The sequence below is a fragment of the Thunnus maccoyii genome, chromosome 17, assembly GCF_910596095.1.
Source record: "Thunnus maccoyii chromosome 17, fThuMac1.1, whole genome shotgun sequence".
Taxonomy (NCBI): Eukaryota; Metazoa; Chordata; class Actinopteri; order Scombriformes; family Scombridae; genus Thunnus; species Thunnus maccoyii.
This window is the reverse complement of record NC_056549.1, coordinates 29,492,029-29,510,268: the sequence shown is the minus strand read 5'-3', so window position 1 is coordinate 29,510,268 and position 18,240 is coordinate 29,492,029. Positions and strand designations below refer to the sequence as shown.

At 40.7% G+C, this 18,240-nt stretch overlaps 1 protein-coding gene across 1 annotated transcript in view; it reads right to left on the bottom strand.

Moving 5' to 3' along the window:
• meis2b (Meis homeobox 2b) overlaps nucleotides 1–17,287 on the bottom strand; it is a 29,829-nt gene extending 12,542 nt beyond the window's left edge. The window contains exons 1-8 of the mRNA XM_042390663.1: nucleotides 16,777–17,287; nucleotides 16,146–16,378; nucleotides 15,444–15,585; nucleotides 15,193–15,243; nucleotides 14,880–14,930; nucleotides 14,612–14,758; nucleotides 10,920–11,034; nucleotides 640–779 (exon numbers count right to left, since the gene is read on the bottom strand). Coding sequence (XP_042246597.1) covers nucleotides 640–779; nucleotides 10,920–11,034; nucleotides 14,612–14,758; nucleotides 14,880–14,930; nucleotides 15,193–15,243; nucleotides 15,444–15,585; nucleotides 16,146–16,378; nucleotides 16,777–16,788 — 891 coding nt within the window. The 5' untranslated portion in view covers nucleotides 16,789–17,287. The remainder of the gene's footprint in view (nucleotides 1–639; nucleotides 780–10,919; nucleotides 11,035–14,611; nucleotides 14,759–14,879; nucleotides 14,931–15,192; nucleotides 15,244–15,443; nucleotides 15,586–16,145; nucleotides 16,379–16,776) is intronic.
• Nucleotides 17,288–18,240: the final 953 nt, after the last annotated feature.

The following is an 18,240-nucleotide window of genomic DNA, read 5'->3' as shown; positions in this document are numbered from 1 at the left end:
GATGAGGAACAGAGAGGGGATAATTCAATTATCCTCCTTTTTTATCTAGAAAATCTAAAGGTGGGCTTTGGAAAGGAAGGGATTACTCTGAGTACAGGACCTGTGTGGGCCTTTTACAAACTAAACAACTAAGGGGTTATAACACATCTAAAAGTGGGAGAGGTAGAAAAATTGAGGAGGCAGCAGTGGTGGTATCTTTTGGACCTTGGATAAAAGGTAAAGCTCTCCTCATGGGGACTTGCTCACCCCCTCTTACAGAGCTCCAAAACAGTGCTGCTGCTTCTGAACAGGAGGCTTCTGATGTTGATTTCTGTACAAACCCTGGACTGGTGTTTCAAAAGGGACATTTAGACTTGAGTTTGTCTTTGCTCCATTCTTTTACAATTGAACAAAGATGAACTTAGTTTCAAGATGCCTTTGGGAAACCCAGCCTGGGCTCATTCCTGGGCGAAGAGGCATCATTTCAAACAAGTGTTGCCTGATGGAGGGGCTGGGGTTGGACAACATTCATTTCTAGCATTATGTGAAATCAGAAAAAAAAAGTATTGTGTTTGGAAGCTATAAAAAGCCACAGCCTGATGTTGCTGTACAGAAAGCAGTGAAGGTAAACTTAACAGGACTCGGGGTAGATTCTTTTACCGTAAGGTGCTGGAAGAGCCACGCTCTCATTATATTTGTGGCTACTTTGGGGAAGATGCCTCGTTTCTTCTGCCTCTTCTTGTCCTGGTCATCCTCATCTCCGGTGCCTGGTGATGCCAGGCTGTTGTCGAGGCCGTCTCCTGTGATCAGAGACAAGAGGAGTCACATTACGAGAAAGCTTTAATTTGGCCCCGTCGCCTTCATCCTCCTCTGCAAAAAACCAAGCCATGAAAGGGCGTACAGAGGGAGATTGTGTTCCTATGTGGCACGGCAGCACAAGATTCTTCCTCTCACCTCTGCTTGACTCCCTGGCCACTGGATAATGAAGAAGAGTTTGTAGTGTGGGAGCTCAATAAAACCAAGAGCTATTAATACAATCTGAGCTATGCGTTTGACATGAGGTAATGACTGCAGGAGCTGTGCGCCTGACATGAAATAATGAACGCTCAAACTACAGTCGGGCTCGGTGCTATGTGCTCTTATTTATATGTGACCTCTGTCTGAAATAAGACTAATGATTTCCTTATAAGAAAAAGGAAGAAAAACAATAACAAAAACACAAATCTAGTCTGTGAATGAAGTATGAACCCAATAACATCAAACCTTGTTCTGTCTGAAGTTGGACATGAGGCGTTCATTTGGGTACTGAGGCAGAATGAGGGGGGTGTGGGTGGGTGGGTCGGCAGGGGGTGAAGCCATCACCCTTGCGTTCCCATGTGTTTAGTGGCCGACACCCCCCCCCCCCCCCCACCCCCACCCCACACACACACCCTCCCCCCTTACCCCCACCATCACAGAGAACGTCTGTGTCGGATTGTCTGCAGCACAGCGTCATGCTGGGCTCTGGATCCTGCCATTAGCAGCATCCCTGTTTGATTTCAGCTGGAAACTGGCGTGGATCGAGGCAGGAGGCTTCCTTTAAGCTGAGATTTCCGCCCCTGCTAGCTAACTCACTCCATCTCGCAGCACAAGGGGTACTCTGCTCCCTCTCCCTCTCTGCCATTAATTGTGCATCAGCCGAGATGATTTACTTTTAACAGTGGTGGTTATTTTTCTTGCCCTCGGGGCAGAGAAGCCTTGAAAGCCTGCCTGGAGGGCATGTGAATAATGCATCTGAGAGACTCCTCCCCCGAGGCGGGACAGGAACCCTACTTTTCTTAAGATTTGCCCTAGCATGTCTTTTTGTTTTTAGAGATGCATCAATCAAATGCGCCTATATGCACCATATTCATGCATAAATATTTCAGCTAATGAATATTGACATTAAAAAGGATGTGTTCTAGGGTCAGGGGCTCGGGGGGTTGTGGGAGTTTTGACGGATGGTGTCCAGCTCTGAGTCATGGACAAGGTACAGGGTTCACACTGCCTCTGTCCTCTACTCTTTACTTTGTTTTGTCCTCTACCTTTCATACAGCCTCTGCCAGTTAAGTTATTTCATGGGCAAAGGTTCCCTGAGGGGACAGGAGGAGGAATTTTTCTCTTTCGAGTTTGTGAAACTTAATTTTTTAACTGGCTGGGTCAATTAACCCCTTAATGTGAAGTTTCTCCCTTTAAGTTGCAAGAATGTAAAAGTCATCTTATCCCTCACTGTTTTACAATATTATATACATTATATTCTGTGTCATCTCACTTCAGCTCTTCATTGAAGCTATGTTTCCACTGAGTGAAATATTCAAACCCAAGGCAACATGTTTTTATGGCTGCACCATTCCATGAAATGGAAATATTCTGGATGTGCATCATTTTATAAACATTTCCCTAAAATTCAGCCTGACCTATTTGGCATATTTGGAAGCTTGGACATCAAATTTTAATAATTATATTGGTTTCAATGTTGTTTATACAGGGATAATTAACCAGCACAGAGTTTCATCAGCTGTTTTATTTAGGAACCTTAAAATAAGAAGAGCCGGTGGCCCAACTTTCGAGGACTGCCATCTTCAAATACTGAACATTGAATAGCCATGACTACAACATGCTAGATTTCATGCAATGATTTAACCTGGTTCCAGTCCTTAGAATTACTGCCTGTATCTCTAAATATGTCTACTGTTGCACTAATCGACCAATCAAATCCTTTAAAGTGGGATTATGTCATCTGTCTACATAGCTAACAAGCAAAAGTTTCATCCATGAGAAATAGTGACAGCAAAATGGATATAAAAATGGTGACAGGCATGATAACTTATAGAGATAGAAACTATATCAAGAGATAGAAACCTCCCATCAATTGCTACTCATGAGTGAAGGCAAAACAAAACAAAACAAAATAACCCATCACCAACCCTCAACAGGAAATTAGCAACATGAACACAATATCAAGCTGAATGAATGAAGTGAAATGAGTCTGATTAACAGGCTATAGTATTCTCTAAAAAGGGAAAGTCCATCCAACATAATTACATAAATAAAATAGTGGCCTCAATAACAGACAGTGGGCTAATATATTATTATAAATATTTGAGTGGTACTGTACTATTTTTTTTTTTAACAAAAAACTTTATACAAAGTGAAAGAAAGAAAGAAAGAAAGAAAGAAAGAGAAAGAAAGAAAAGAAAGAAGACTCACTCGGCCTAATTATATCTAAGGAAGGCACACTGTTCTCCCCTCCACAACCACCCCGCTCACCCTCAACACCCCACCCTGGTCCACCTCCTCTCCTCTCCTCAACCCTCTTTCTTCTGCTCCAGAGCGGGGAAAGCCGCAGGGCAGATCCTCTGCTACACTAATCGCTTCTGACTGTTCCCCAGCAACTCAGCCAATCTAACCAGTGTGTGACGGTGCAGTCTCAAAGTCGTACATCCATGCAAGTCTACCATGCCAGCCCCCCCCCCCCCCCCCCCCCCCCCCCCCCTCACCCTGCCCCCTCTTTTCTCTCTTCTCGCCCCCTCCCTGCCCCACCTTCCCTGTCACTGTCTGCACGCGTGACACCAGAGGGGGGTAGGGGGGTGGAGGGGAGGGGGTAGATGGAAGGGTGGGCATTACCGCAGGGATGGCTGGAGTATTGCCCTGGGGCTAAGAAGAAAAACACACACACAAAATACAGCACCCTAAGATATAAGATATGTCTTCCTTGCCTTTCTACCGCCTTCTACCTCTGCTGCTCTTACACATCTGACTCTGCTCAGCCTGTGTTGTTATATATTTATACCTCTTTATACTATTTAGGTCATTCCAACTCAGCTGTTATAGCTTGTTTTCTTGTTCATTTTTATTATTTTGCAAACATTTAGAAGCACTGTGCACACCGCAGGAATCATCTTACTTTGCAACATTTGTCAAAGTTTGTTGATGACTGGGTTCAGACAGTGTTTTTGTTGGGCATTATTGTTGTATTCTTTTCTGTTACTTTCTGTGGTTATTTATTTATTACTTGCAAAAACATTACTTTTGGGTTTTTTAATGCAGACACTGCAAATGATCTATTACTGTGTCTATCTATGCGGGTGTATTTGTGTGTGCATGTGTATATTAACCTGAAGATATTAGGAGGATTTGGTGGGGTAAATCGTATGGTTTTAGAGATAGGGATAAGTCTGTTGAGTGGGATAGAATAAGAGAAATTAATTTTCTATTTACAGTACAATGCATGCAGTTTGTCAACATGCATTTGTGATTTGTATGCACGTGAAATTTTTTGCATCTACCTGAATATATTCATGCAAAAATTTAAAAAAATCTCAGCAAGTAGTAGTTGTATATCATTGACTCCTAAAAAGCTCTTATTTTCTTGTGAAATGTGAAAACACCTTGCAGTGCAGGGAGATCATTTAAGGTGTGTCCAATGCAAAACAGAAACAGTTTCAAGAATTATCGAGTCAATTATCATTTGTGAATGATCCACCACATTTGGTCTTGTCTCAAGAGACTGACTACAATAAATTGATTTGTATTGGAAAATGGTTCACATGATCTTATTTCACTGGTAGACATTTTTCATTTGTTTTAAGATGTTTTAAGATTAGCAGATTACTCACTGCAAAATCACCCTACCAGTGCAAGGTTTTCGTCATGCGATTGCTTATTTTAGTGTAAAATAACAAATGGCTCACACTGTCTCCTTGACAATATCATGTCAGATATTCCTGACATTTCATGTTTCTTTTTTAAATGTAGTTTTATTTTCTCTGTCTGTACAGAGCTCTCTCTGTAGCTCAGAGACTGTTATGCTGGGCACAGCAGTCGGTGGATGACGTGTCCATAAGACAAAGTGTGGAGCGGCTAGCAGAACTGATTGCCACACCCCCAGCAGCATCAGTGATGCAAAGCCAACGCGGCCTGTCTAATGAGCTCAGCGGGACCCTGATCCATCATCGGTGACACCTCGCGGCTCCTCCCCTTATTAGACATGATACACAGCTCTAAATGGAGCAGTCTGGAAGCTTTCCAAGACCCAGGGAATCCTCAGTGTTAGGAGGTGAACATAATGATTAGAAGCTGTTGATGGGGAGATGCAACTGTTTAAAGCCAGGCAATTTTGCATGCTTGAAGCTCCAGTGGCAGTGAGTTAATGCTTGAAAAACTCTTACTGCGCTACAGAAATCCATTGATAAGTTGCACTACACGGTCTCTGGTATGAAGAAGACAATGCTTTCTCTGGATGGAGGGCCAGTTTGCATTTCACTATTAGGTCATCCATCACATTGTGGGTGATGCATGACTCTAAGTGTGAGCAAGCAGCACGGTAACTAAAGAATATAAATATCGGTAAATAAAATCTCAGCTCTCATTGAGAGAGGATGTGACTATTTTCTGTGATGTAGCCCCAATTTGTGTACTGTTTATTATAAATTATGTATTTTTAGGTCATACATCTTTTTTGCCTCTGCTCTAAAGGATCAGTTCACACAAATTATAATGAAAAAACATATGGTAACACTGCATTCATAAGCAGTATACAGACATTTAATAACTGGTTTATAACATACTACCACGTCTGGGTTAATACTCTTTTCTGATTGGCCAGCAGGTGTTCATTAAAACGTGTATTGCACACGTAGTTCTACTCACGTTTAATCACTGTTCTAAATTCATCTGCCACCCAACCTGTGACCATTGCAACATTAAAGAGTACAGCTGTCAAAGCTTACTCATTATGAAGTTTTGAAGAATGGGACGCAGCAGAGGAAAAAGAGATGGAGAAGAAAAGAAGGAAACCAAGTGAAAAACGGCAGGAGGAACCTGAAGAGCCTAAAATGCTAGAGGAAGAGAAGGATGAGATTAATACAAAAAACAGAGACTTTATCAAAAACAAAAGAACACTGATTTGGAGACATACTCTGCAGTTATGCTTAATGACACCTCATGTGAATTTTCATGCCTCGGTTCAGGCTGGCAGCAAGTACAGTGTGGCAAGTTGTCATGACAACAGTAAGCTCTTGCTTCATAACTTTTCGATTTCGAGTGTAAAACTTTCATCAAAAATTTGCGAATGCTTTTATTTTATATTGTTGTCAAATGACCATGGTATAAGCAGGAAAATCACTTTGTAGGGGTGCATTAAATGATTTATCCCTTACATAATGTAGTTGTAAGCTTATATAAGGACATCTTTATGTGTTTTTTAATTCATAGTATTTGTCAATAATTATTTTGTGTTATTACGACTGTGTTTTGCCATTTTGTCAGTCATTATCTGTTTATAAGAGCTGAGTTATAGTTGTTGACATATGCATTAATAAAGACTTACATCTGCTTATAACTACATCATAATGTGTTACAAATGACTGATTAGATGTTTACAGTGTATGCTTCTTATAAATGCTAAATAGTGGGACTTAAAGTGTTACCAAACATATTTTCAATATCGGAACACCATCTTCTCTGAGTGTGCACTGTCTGCAAACATTGAGTTAACTATAGTGTCTATATTTTGAAATGTAGACTAAACATACAACAGCAACATGGTGTGGAATTGATTCTTTTACCATGGTGTAGCCAGCATACATCTTGATGTTTGACATACTTTCCAAATTATTACCCATTGAGAAGCAGATAAAGCAATGTCAATACTGTGCTCCCTGGACAAAAGAATACTGTTGTGTGTGATCACCAGCTGATTACAACTATTTGTTACACAAACCAGGAGCCAATCAGTAACAAGGAACTACAGAAAACTGACAAATGGACCATGATGTTTCACATTTTGAGAGGAAAATGCCGGGTCAGCATGCCTGCTGCGATTACGTAATTGACATGATGAAAAGACCGGTGCAAGAAATATGAGTACTTCTTTAGTTGCAAGTACAGTACTTCCAAGGAAAATAGTTTACAGTGAGGTTAAACGTCATTTTTCAATGCTATGAGCACCAAACATAAATTCAATTCACTTTTAGAGTACTGGGGTGGAGGCAGAAATCTCAGCAACAGATAACTAAAAAATGATCTCCATGGATAGATACAACTAAAGTGACTGAAGTAAATGTAAATATTTTCTTTAAATTTGCCTGAACTGACCCTTTAGAAATAAAATCTGTCCAATTATTGGTGTGTATAATATAAAATTTGGATATTCCTTTTCATATAAAAAATATACAAATTTGTTGTGAGAGCAGGCACAATGATGTGTTCTTTCCTCTCCGTCTACATCCACCATTATCTCTCTTTGCCCTCCCCCATCCACCCTCACTGTCTTTTTTCCTCTCGTTGTAAAACATTTCTGAGATGCACAGCATGACAGATGCAACAGGGACATTAGCCTGCAGTGTCAGTGAAGCTGTGATGTCATTGGCATGTCAGCACCTCCACCTCGCTGCATTCCTTCCTCCTGACTCCAGGCTCTGGATGTGACAAAAAGATGCAACACATCCTGTTCCTCACATTCCATTTCTCAACACGAGTGCGCAGGATCTTTTCGAGTCACTCCCACTGCCTTTTGTTTTATTTCGGTCTTTGTGATGGACATTTCAAGCCTCCCCCATGTCCTCCCCCAGACCCCTTCCAAACATTCCTGGGATAGCTCAGCCCCTTTAGCTGTGGTCAACAGCAGTCACCCTAGGGGTTGAGGTATCAAAGAGAGACCTCTCTGCATATCACACAGCTTACAAGGCAACAAGCAAAGCCTGGGAGCTTACAGAGAAGCAGGCAGCCATGAGACAAACCGCCAGCCACACAATGGATGGGATCATCTACCTGTGGTTAGCCAGGGCTGGAAGCCACATCGCCACCACTTAAGTGTTCCCAAATGACAGTGGATTTTAAAAGGTTTCATCGGACCATGCAGGCATGACTAATGACATCTCTCTACAGTGAGGATGCTTGCCTTTTGTGGGACTGACAGTAAATTTCAAACTCTGATAATCATTCTGATATCACAGGAATATTCCAGAACCTCATGGTTCTCTTTGTCATTTGTTATTTAAAAAAACCTTAGTTTGATTTAGGAACTCAAATGACAATCTCCATAGACTAACCTGGAGGTTACTCCCAGAAGATTTCAAATGGAATTCTTCCATTGGGTTTGGGATACATTCCTATAAATAAATGAATATAATAAATATATGAGATTTGTAGCAAGCAAAGGCTTAAGATATAGACTCATTTTGTTCAACAAGGTAAATCTTTGTAACTGTGGCCATCATTTCTATCAGTTATAATGTACTGTGAACATGGCAATATCAAGTGTGATGGGTCAAGAAACACAAACAGTCAGACAATTAGACAGGTTGTAAATAAACCAACCAACTATTTGGCTTCTGCAGTTACTTTAATTTTTTTTTTTTTTTGGGGGGGTGTCCCAAAATGTGTACTGATCTGGGTCTGGTTTGAGACACAATATCTGGTCTTCAGCATGAAAGTTGGATGTGCTACACACCCATACTTTAATTTCTACTTTAAGACACACTACTTCATGCACTGTCTCTGAACTTTGTACTGGATGATGTGCTGCAGTTTCTTCCAATATGTAATTCCTGGAGAAAAAGTCATCACTGACTTGTTGCATGAGATGGAAAACATTTACCTTTTCAATATTCAACCTAAACTACAATCTTTCCCTAAGTTCAAGTGTTGAAGTTGCCTAAACTTCACAGCATGTGAGACACGGGTGATCAACCCTGGTCTTCAATGTCAAAGTCCAGAGCTTTGTAGGCCCAACCATCCATGCCGACCACTTTCCTATGACTGTGCAGCATACAAACATCATCAGCATTTCCTGTATTGGAAAAAAATGTTGCCAGAGAGACATAATCCAGGTAGCAGTTGTTTTGTCCTAGATGTTTTTTTCTAAGGAAATTAGCAGAATACAGACAGAGGAACTAAATCTCCCAACATTTGGTTCCTGCTAGATTTTCTTCTCAGTTTGAAACTGACCATATAAAATGTCAACAATGAAGAGGGAGGAAATTTGGAGATAGTCTGTAACCATTAATGCAGACCAGTTAGATATGAACATAATCTGCTGGATATTGTCTTTTTGCTCAAATCAGTGTACCTCATGAAAAATGTAACAGCCCTTTTCAAGTTCTGCACTCATTATAGATGTGATGATAGCTGTTATTATGCAGGCCATCTACCTGCTCCAAATGAGATTAGCATGAAACGCCTCTAACTGTTCTTCCTATCCTTTCAGGTTGTGTGTTTGACTCTACCCCGGCATAAGAATAGGCTAGAAACAAGGCAGAAAGAGCCAGGGAGAAGCAGCAGGTAGCATGCAGCCAATCCTGCTGCAGCAACCACAGCTCTGATCATTCTGGCCTCTTCTTTTCCTTTGTTCCTCATACATAAAGTGCTCTGTCCTTACATCCCCACGGGGGGTTTTCTGCACCCCCATCCTCTATGCATTCTCTGCCAGGTCAAAAGGCCATGGACCTTGGGTTTTCCCCCACTGTTTTTTAAAAAAAGCCTAAAGGAAAGAAGCTATTCACACCATGGCCTTTCTCAGCTCACCTCAACAAACAACTTATAGATACTCAATGGCTAAATTATGAGTTACCATAACATACATGTCACACTCTCAAGTTGCTGCAGGTAGCTAAGATAATTTTCAAAAGCACTGGGTGTAAAATCAAAGGAAGAGTCTTGATCTGTTACTGATTGTCTCTTAATCCTCTGAGTTTCTCTTGTCTTGCAAAGCATCCTCCTATTGTTCTCATCAATGCTCCGCTCATTGATGCCTGATGGGCAGAGGGTGGAAAGTTGCTTTAAAGTCCATTCTATTTTTACTGTGGCCAAATGGGAGAAAAACAAAAACAAGCCATAAAACCCTTATAGCCTTCAATTAGCACATCAGAAATCACATAAAGTGCAGGAACACCAGGGCGACAGAAGAAGGGCCATGACGGCATCAGAGAGAAACAGAGTAGAGCAGAGTAAACTCACAAGATCTCTTCATCACTGCTAACTGAGCTGTAATTGAGATCCCACACTGTCTGTAAAAGTGAGGGCTATTCATTCATTTGGAGCCAAAAATAGATGGAAAAATCAACATTATTTGCTCTATAGGTGTTTTACTTTATAATGCGTTAATTTAAATGAATTTGTGTTTTTCTTATTGTCAACAAATACCATAAAAAGCCAAATCTAATAATGCATTAGGTCGTCTCTCCTTCAAGCCCATAAACATGCATAACTCTAAGCTCCCTCAGTGCGCCCCTCTTTGACCAGACACCAAAAACATTTTCTCTAAAAATGTGTTAATTTCTAGATTTTTCATATTTTATATTCTTTATCTATTCATTTATTTTATTAGCTTTAAAAGTAGTCAAATTTAAAGATAATGAATCTATAAAAAAGGAATGACCAAGTTCAATACGCACCGTGTGTAATTTTTTTAGAATTTAGAACACTCCCTGGTTGCTAAAACTCCCAGAAAAAAACAGATGTCACTGCCTCAATGGTAACTTTAGCCTTGTTCTCAGTTACTTTCTGACTTCTTTGCTCTACCTGTGGCACTCAGCTCCAAGCCCATTGGTTCATACTGAAGACATACATCTCAAAAAATGGATAACAAATATATAGCTTTTCATTTTTTTAAAGGCTTAAATATTTCTGACCACTGTCACTTTTAGCAAATGTTATTCAAACAGGAAGACATTTGTTTTCAGTGGCTCAGTGGATAGACACGCAGTGTGAGGGGTACATACCTGCAAAAGCAGTCCTCACTAAACTTAGATTATATGTTTTTAATCACTGCAATTAAGATAAAGTGATCAGATGAACCGAGTGCATGAACTTTCAAGAAATAATCCCCCTGAGTCACCGGGCAGAAGCTCCCATGCCTCAGAGAGAGGTCACAGGAAAGTCACAGCTTTGATATGGAGGATGCCTGCGGGCTCTCTTACCGAGTTCACTGGTGTTGTCTCCACTCTGGGAGACGTGTCCCCCACTGGACGGTCCCGGGGTGCCCACAGAAGGCGTGGAGTGGGCGTCATCCAAGTCTCTCCAGGACGCTGGGTTCTGAGAGGTCAGGGAGAGGTCCACACACCAGGGGACAGGAGATAAGGAAACAGAGAAGAAGAGAGGAGAAGGGAAAAAATAGCTTAGGAAGGTCCAGTAGGTCCTGTATGAGGTCCATTATGCAATTTCCCAAAGACACAAAGACAGCTGCGGAGTGTGATTAGCATAGCAAGGCAGTAAACAAGTTGTCAAAAATGTGACAAAAGATCAACATTACCATTCTGTCCGAGGAGGATTTGAAAATGTGTTGTGGAGAGAATAAGAGTAAGAGTTTAGAAGACAGTTTGGTAACCCTGCAGCATGTGGACCCTCTGGTGTCCTGGCTCTTTCTGTGACCAGTGTCAGGAGAAACCCTGTATTTATGGGCCTGCTGGTCAGGCCACTCAGACAGCCATAAGCCCAAGCCAAACAGCAGATCTCCCTCTTCAGCCTCTCTGCGTCAGCTGTTTGCCGGATGGTGATCAGATGAAGAGCTCGGCAGATGACAACAAGAAGCACGGGGACAATGGCGCAGTGTGAATGAGGCCTCTCACCGACGGCCCCTCTTTTCTTATCCAGCCACACAATAATTACAACTCCTCAGTACACACAGCTACTCAAAGAGGAGCCATGTGTTTCCACGTTTATCAAGCTAATGAAGGTCTTATTTCCTAACACCCCATATGTTAAAACCCAATTAAAAGGAGCAGAGGGCACTGTACAGGCAGGATGTCATGTGTATTTGATTCATACACACATGAAGAGAACTCAACCAAACATTCACGTTTACCTTATACAGTAGTTCTTTTCCTCATACTGTCACCCAAATGATTAAATTCCTACACCTAATGACCTGTGGCACCAAACACAAGGTAAAGACAGCTACCAAAATGTAAACAAGCTTTATGTTTCTCTCCATTATGGCAAACATTGTGAATGAAGGGATGTTTGCTCAGCACAGTCAGGTCAAACTGGGCATTATTACACCATTATTAACCTGTCAATTTCCTACGGACACATGACTCACCACAAGATTTTGAATTAGTGAACATACATAGGGACCAAATGTTTCTGTTATCGGGAAAGACACATACCAGGCTAGTGTGAATACTCTGGAAATATATTTACATCTACTGCATTTAAACAGGAGATGTGATCCAGAGAGACGAGTGCAATCTCAGGGCTGCTCCAGGGACTATGCAAAACATACTGTATATTTTACATATGCATATTTTAATATACTTAATAGCATAACAATTGCTGGACAAAATACTGTTGAATTATTAAAAATCCTGGCAAAAAAGAAATAAAAATACAGTACAGTAGGTGTGTGATGACACTCACAGTTGTGTACTGTTGTTAGCAATAATGCTGTGGTTGTTTTGTTACAGTTTTGATGGTTTTTGTTGGCTTTTGTTTGGCGTGTAAATCACAATGGATGGATGTAACATTTGAGAGATGCTCTCCAACTAAAAAAGATAAAGATGAAATGTTCCCGTTCAGGGGTTTTAGTGTGGACATAGATCTTTAGAAAACGTTTTCACATTTAGACGGTTTAGTGTGGTGATGAATGGCAGTGGACAGTGTTGCCTGATTCTGATATTGAGAGTGTGACTTTAATGAAGCAGTGTGCATGAAACCTCCCTCACTCTGTGTTATGGAGGTACAAGTGAAAAATGACACTAGTGTGGGCTGTAATAAAAATATTTCATCTCACACGATGCTGCTTTAGATGCTTTTTTGTTATTTGCATCACCGGAATCATCAAAATGACATTTACCAACAAGTAATTTAGTCTTTGACTTAATTGTAGAAAGTATTCTAAAATAATTCAAAATATTCAAAAATTATAAATGAGTATTGAATCAGTGCAGTTTTTTCTTGATCTAGTGCAGAACTGAATGTCACTCTCGGAGAAAACCTCATTTTAGGACTCAATAGACTAAATATTCAAATTGTGATTTTTGTGTGGGGAACAAAAGATCAGCAGCTTCAGTCCAAACTATCAGCCTGCAAAGTCTCGGTGGAGGCCCAGTGGCGAACACACAGCAGCGTCCGACAGATGAAACACACAAACATACCAGTACACATGCAGACATGCTTTTAGCCCTGGTGAATGATAAACAGATCATGGTACACTCAGTGGTTAACATTCATGTTTGTTACACAGCTGTGCATGTCTTTGTACCCAGAGGAGAGCAGCACATCCATTATGCAGCAGCCGTTAGGAGGAAGGCATTACAGCAGGAGAGTGTCCTGTCACATCAACTGGTGGCCTCACACACACACAAACACACACACACTCACACACGCAAACTGTCTTTTGTTGCGTGATGCAGAGAGAAGCATATTTACAATTGTGCTCTCAAGAACAAAGAGAAGGTACGTTCATGAGATACGTGCTGGGATTTTGCACTGAAGCTGCAGTTAATATTTTGTGCTAATATTGAAATTTGACAATTTTCCTGCCTTTGCAAAACAGCACTGAAAGACAGTTTGAGTCAAGGTTTATCCCTGATGTCAAGCTGAACAAATATAAGTATATATGTCATTAAATGTACAATCTAACACCGCTGCTGCTACATGTAACTTTTCACATCTGAATTTGCTTCTTTGTAAATGAGCACAGGTGCCAAAACTAGGAAGAGGCGTGTGTAAAGCACACAGCAGGGGGTGGCACTGACAAAGACCCCCCTCCACTCCAGCTATAATAATCCTATTGGCTGAGAAACACCAGGCTGAGTGGAGTGAAGCTCAACAGTAAACACAACACTAGCAGCTCAGCTGCACTTTATGCCATGGAGGAGGATCATCATCATCATCATCATCACCTCTGTCTACTTTCCTGTTCAACTCAATACAGATCATTATAAACACATATTTCAGTCGTTCTTCTTAAAATTCTCAACTGTTCATATTCTTAACAAAGCAGTTTCTCTTTCACCCTCCTGTTGTCCTCCCGGGTCAGTTTTGACCCGGGAGGACAACAGGAGGGTGAAGTCTTACTGAAATCTTTCTCTGAGACTCTGCATAGTGCCCCCAGCAGCCATCACACAGCAAACAACAGCAGTCCTCAGCATCATCAGCGCTGCCAAAACAACTTTTCATCATGTTTCATGAGATTTCTGAGATTTTTAAATCAGTGAAAAGGCCTTATTTTAAAAAGGCTAAATGTATTCAACTGTAATATCCTGACAGATTCACAAATACAAAGTCAGTGCAGAAAATATTTTGAGTCACACTTTGAACATGTTAGTAAAGTGTGAGAAATTCCACCATCTTTTTCCTTCTCAGATTGAATTGTTTTTAGAGGAAAAACTCTCCAGAATTTTGTTTTTAAAAAAATTCAAAGATTAGAGAGTCAGAAAAACAGAATATTGTTTTGTGTTTTTCCTTCTCCCCGAACCCAGACTGGTCAGCAGCATAGCCACTTGTGTGGACAAAGAAGAGCTGCATGTCAGCCTTTTTATAACGGGAATAATAAGAGTTAATCTTAAGAGAGACATCTGGTGATCAAAGAAAATTGTTATTTCTTATATTGCAGCCACCGCTGTCGTTGCAAGGTTCGTGAGAAGAGAAGCTCTCTGTTTCTACTCACATGATCTGCGAGGTTGGTGGAGGATCCTGACAGGTCGTCGAAGTCCGACTTGCAGACGTCTCGCTCCTCTATGACCAGGTCGATGGGCATTTTCCCTTTCAGGCAGCTGATGTACCGGTGGCAGAAGTTATCACAGAGCTCATGAACCTACAAAAAAATCCTGTTTTTAATTTCGATTTTTCGAGTTTTATTTAAAAAAAAATGAATTATTCTGGCATTAAAGGGGGCAAAAAGGAATCAGCCATCAGTGACGGAACATAATCTTTACCTTTTCTAATTCCAGCAGATGGAATCGTAAGACTTGAATCGCTTGAATCATCTAAAAAACAAATATATATTAAATCACTACAACAATACAGAATAAATGAACAGGATGTAGACGCCCACGGCACAACAATAATGAGCTGTGTGTTTTTTTCTAATTACCAACATAAAACAAATATATATACTTTTCCTTCGTTACAAAAATGAATGTGTCCTGAAGGTGTGATGTTGCTGCAGGCAGTCTATGACGTCCCGCTGCACACAGAGAGCAACACTCCCCCACAGAGAACAGCAGACAAACACAACAAAATGCTCACCAAGTTATCCAGCTCCGGGTTAGAAGAAAATAAAGGTTTCTCTGCGCGGATCTGAAGTGAGAAGAAAAATGAAAAGCGGCAGTTGGTTTCATGGCGCGTTGTTTCAAAAATGATATTGCTTTTCGACTCCAATAAGGAGAGTTGATCGTCATACTTTACACCTCATTATAATCATTATAATATAATAATAATTAGTCAACTGTAGATTTTATTTTTTATTATATTTTAGCTGTATATAATCTGCCTCCTACCTGTTTTGCAAAAACTGCTATGTCTTCATTGAAGGAGTCGGAGGAGCAGACGTCTCCTCCCGCCACTCCGGGCTCTCTGGGCGTGCAGGTCGCCAGCTCGCACTTCTCGAACACCAGAGCCAGCAGAGGGAATAACGGGTGGCTGCAACACAGGCGATGACAGGCCCATTTTTATTCTCCAGCCATTCTTAGGGCCTGTACATGAACTATTGCTTATATCAATGCAGCGGCAGATAATATTTAACATGAGGCCAATGTTAATGTCGCTTTGTAAGCTGCTACACATATTTATTTATTCCTCCTTAATGCAAGTGAACTAATGTGCCGCTGGAGAGAGATTATTTCATCTGTTTCCAAAGCAAAACAACCTGTTCAGAGATTTGAATCATTTCTTGATGGCAGTGAGGGGAAAAGTCTTGTTTCTATTAACAAAAAATCTGATAAAAGTTGAACTGCTTTGGAATTTACTAGAATTATTCCCACTCATTAGCGGGTTATATTATTAATTCTAAAATGAAAAAAAAAAAAAAAAAATCATTCCAAATTTATATTCCATGTCAATCTGACTTTCTACTTAACAGCTGAAATCAAAGCTGTTGGTGCTTAATAAATGACAATAAGAAGATATTTAATGTATTTATAATTGTTTATATTACCTCATAACTTTAAAAATGTAACATTATTATTATTACTATTCCACACCCATAAATCTGGTCCTTGTCTCTCTTCAGTGCGTCGTTGACCGCGCTGCCCATGCTGCTGGGCATGATGTTGTGCGGCGCATGGGCTCCATAGTGCTGCGTTGGATGCGGGGGCGGCCCGTGGTTCAGGTGGTGGACTTGGGGCAGAGGCCGGGGGGCGTGCGGGTCTCCGTACATGGAGGTGGGGACTCCGACTCCGTCCATTGCGCCTCCATAATGAGCCAGCTCGTCGTACTGGGGTGAAAGTTGAAGATGACATTAAAGAGTTGAGCATATTACATGAGGCACAGAAGAAGAAAATTAATTATTTTTAATCAGAAAGAATTAATCAGAGGAAAACATCAGTTAATATTGGCTTAGATGCTAGAGTAAGGGTATACATAGGCCTTAGACGCGGTGTGCGAATTAAATCTCGCGAACAGACTTTGGAGTTGATATATTATTTTAGTTTACAATCAGTTGCTAAATTAGTTTATTTTTTGCTAAGTTCACATCCTGTTTTTCATGCATGTGTAATTGAATTACTTAAATCTTGTTTAAGGATGTAAAATGCTCAGTGGTGAAAATGGATAACCATGAGCAAATCATTTAAATAATAAAAAATCAAAAATAATATGTCAAATCAGACGTACCCTTTGCGCCATCTCCGTGCGCAATTTCCAAAAAAGGCGTAAGGAGATGTTTGGTGTTGCAGAGCGGTGTAGATGATGACTTTAAAATCCAGGAGGGAATTATAATCCTGTCCTGTTTTTTTGGCAGTGAGCAAGATAGTAACGGGTGAAAGCAATGCAAAGTGATCAAAAACAAGAAGGAAACATCATCTGTCCTCACGTTACCGAGTGTGCCAAAAAAGCGCACTGGCAACTCCTGTGTTTCTTCAACGAGGGGATTAGTGATAATCTGATCGGACCTGTGTGTTTGATGTTAGTTCCGAGCATCAGTTGCCACTTTCACAGGAATGCGCTGACGGTCCGCGGCTCAGTCCTCGTGTCCATGTGTCTGCGCGCCTACACGCTCACTGTCCGCAGGTTGGCTGTGGAGCCGCTTTTAGGACCGCTCTGTGATCTGCGGGACACGCTGATGACGGAACGTGGAGGAGCAGGGTGGGTGCAACAACCAGCCCCACTTTACTGTCAAGATACTGTGAGTGGAGACGACGTTTCCCGGTTATTACTTTCAAAATAAAACCCGTACGACCAGGAAGCAATGAAAACTTTATTGATCTGACAGGGAGTGTAAGTCCGTCACCGTATCAGATGGATGTGCCAAATATAGAATATAAAATGGAAATTATATAAGAAAGAATAATTGTGCAAAATAGGAAATGGGACAAAAACATGAGACAATGAAAATGTCGCAATTAGCAGGTTATCTCAGGGCACAATTAACCTGGGTAAATACCTTCATGTTTTAACAGTGTATTTTGTGCAAATAGAAGAACTAATACAAGTAAATATATTAACCTTTCAAACCTTTTCTATGTCTTTAGTGTGCATTTCCCTCTGAAATAGAGACTCTTATCATACTCAGTATACTCATGCATTTACTGAGCATGAAACTTTATCTTCTGTCTGAAATTGTTTACTGTCTGAAATGTTATGTTGTTTATGTATGATGTCTGTTTATGTTGATCTTGCTGACAAAAAATGACGTATATAAAAACTTGAATTTGGACAAGCGGTCAACTGAGAACAAAGAACTTTACCTGAAATTTGCTTGTTTTGAGGCCTTTAGTCATTTCAAAACCAACCTCAGTGTGACATGTGTGTAGCCTATGAATGGAAAATAAAATAAATAAAAAGAGCTTTGGTCATTTGAACAAGACTTTTGTCAATGGATGTCATGTTGGACATCATGCTCATAGACCAAAAAACGACTCATTTGCGCGTGCACACACACGCACACACACACACACACACACACACACACACACACACACACACACACACACACATACACACACGCACACGCACACAAAATGCAAAAAAACATGCATTGAAAAGAAATCACTCATGCTTTATATTACTGCTGTCAATGTCCCAAAGCATATTTAGATTTTTCATTGGGTTTTTATCTCCTAAGCATCAGTTTGCATT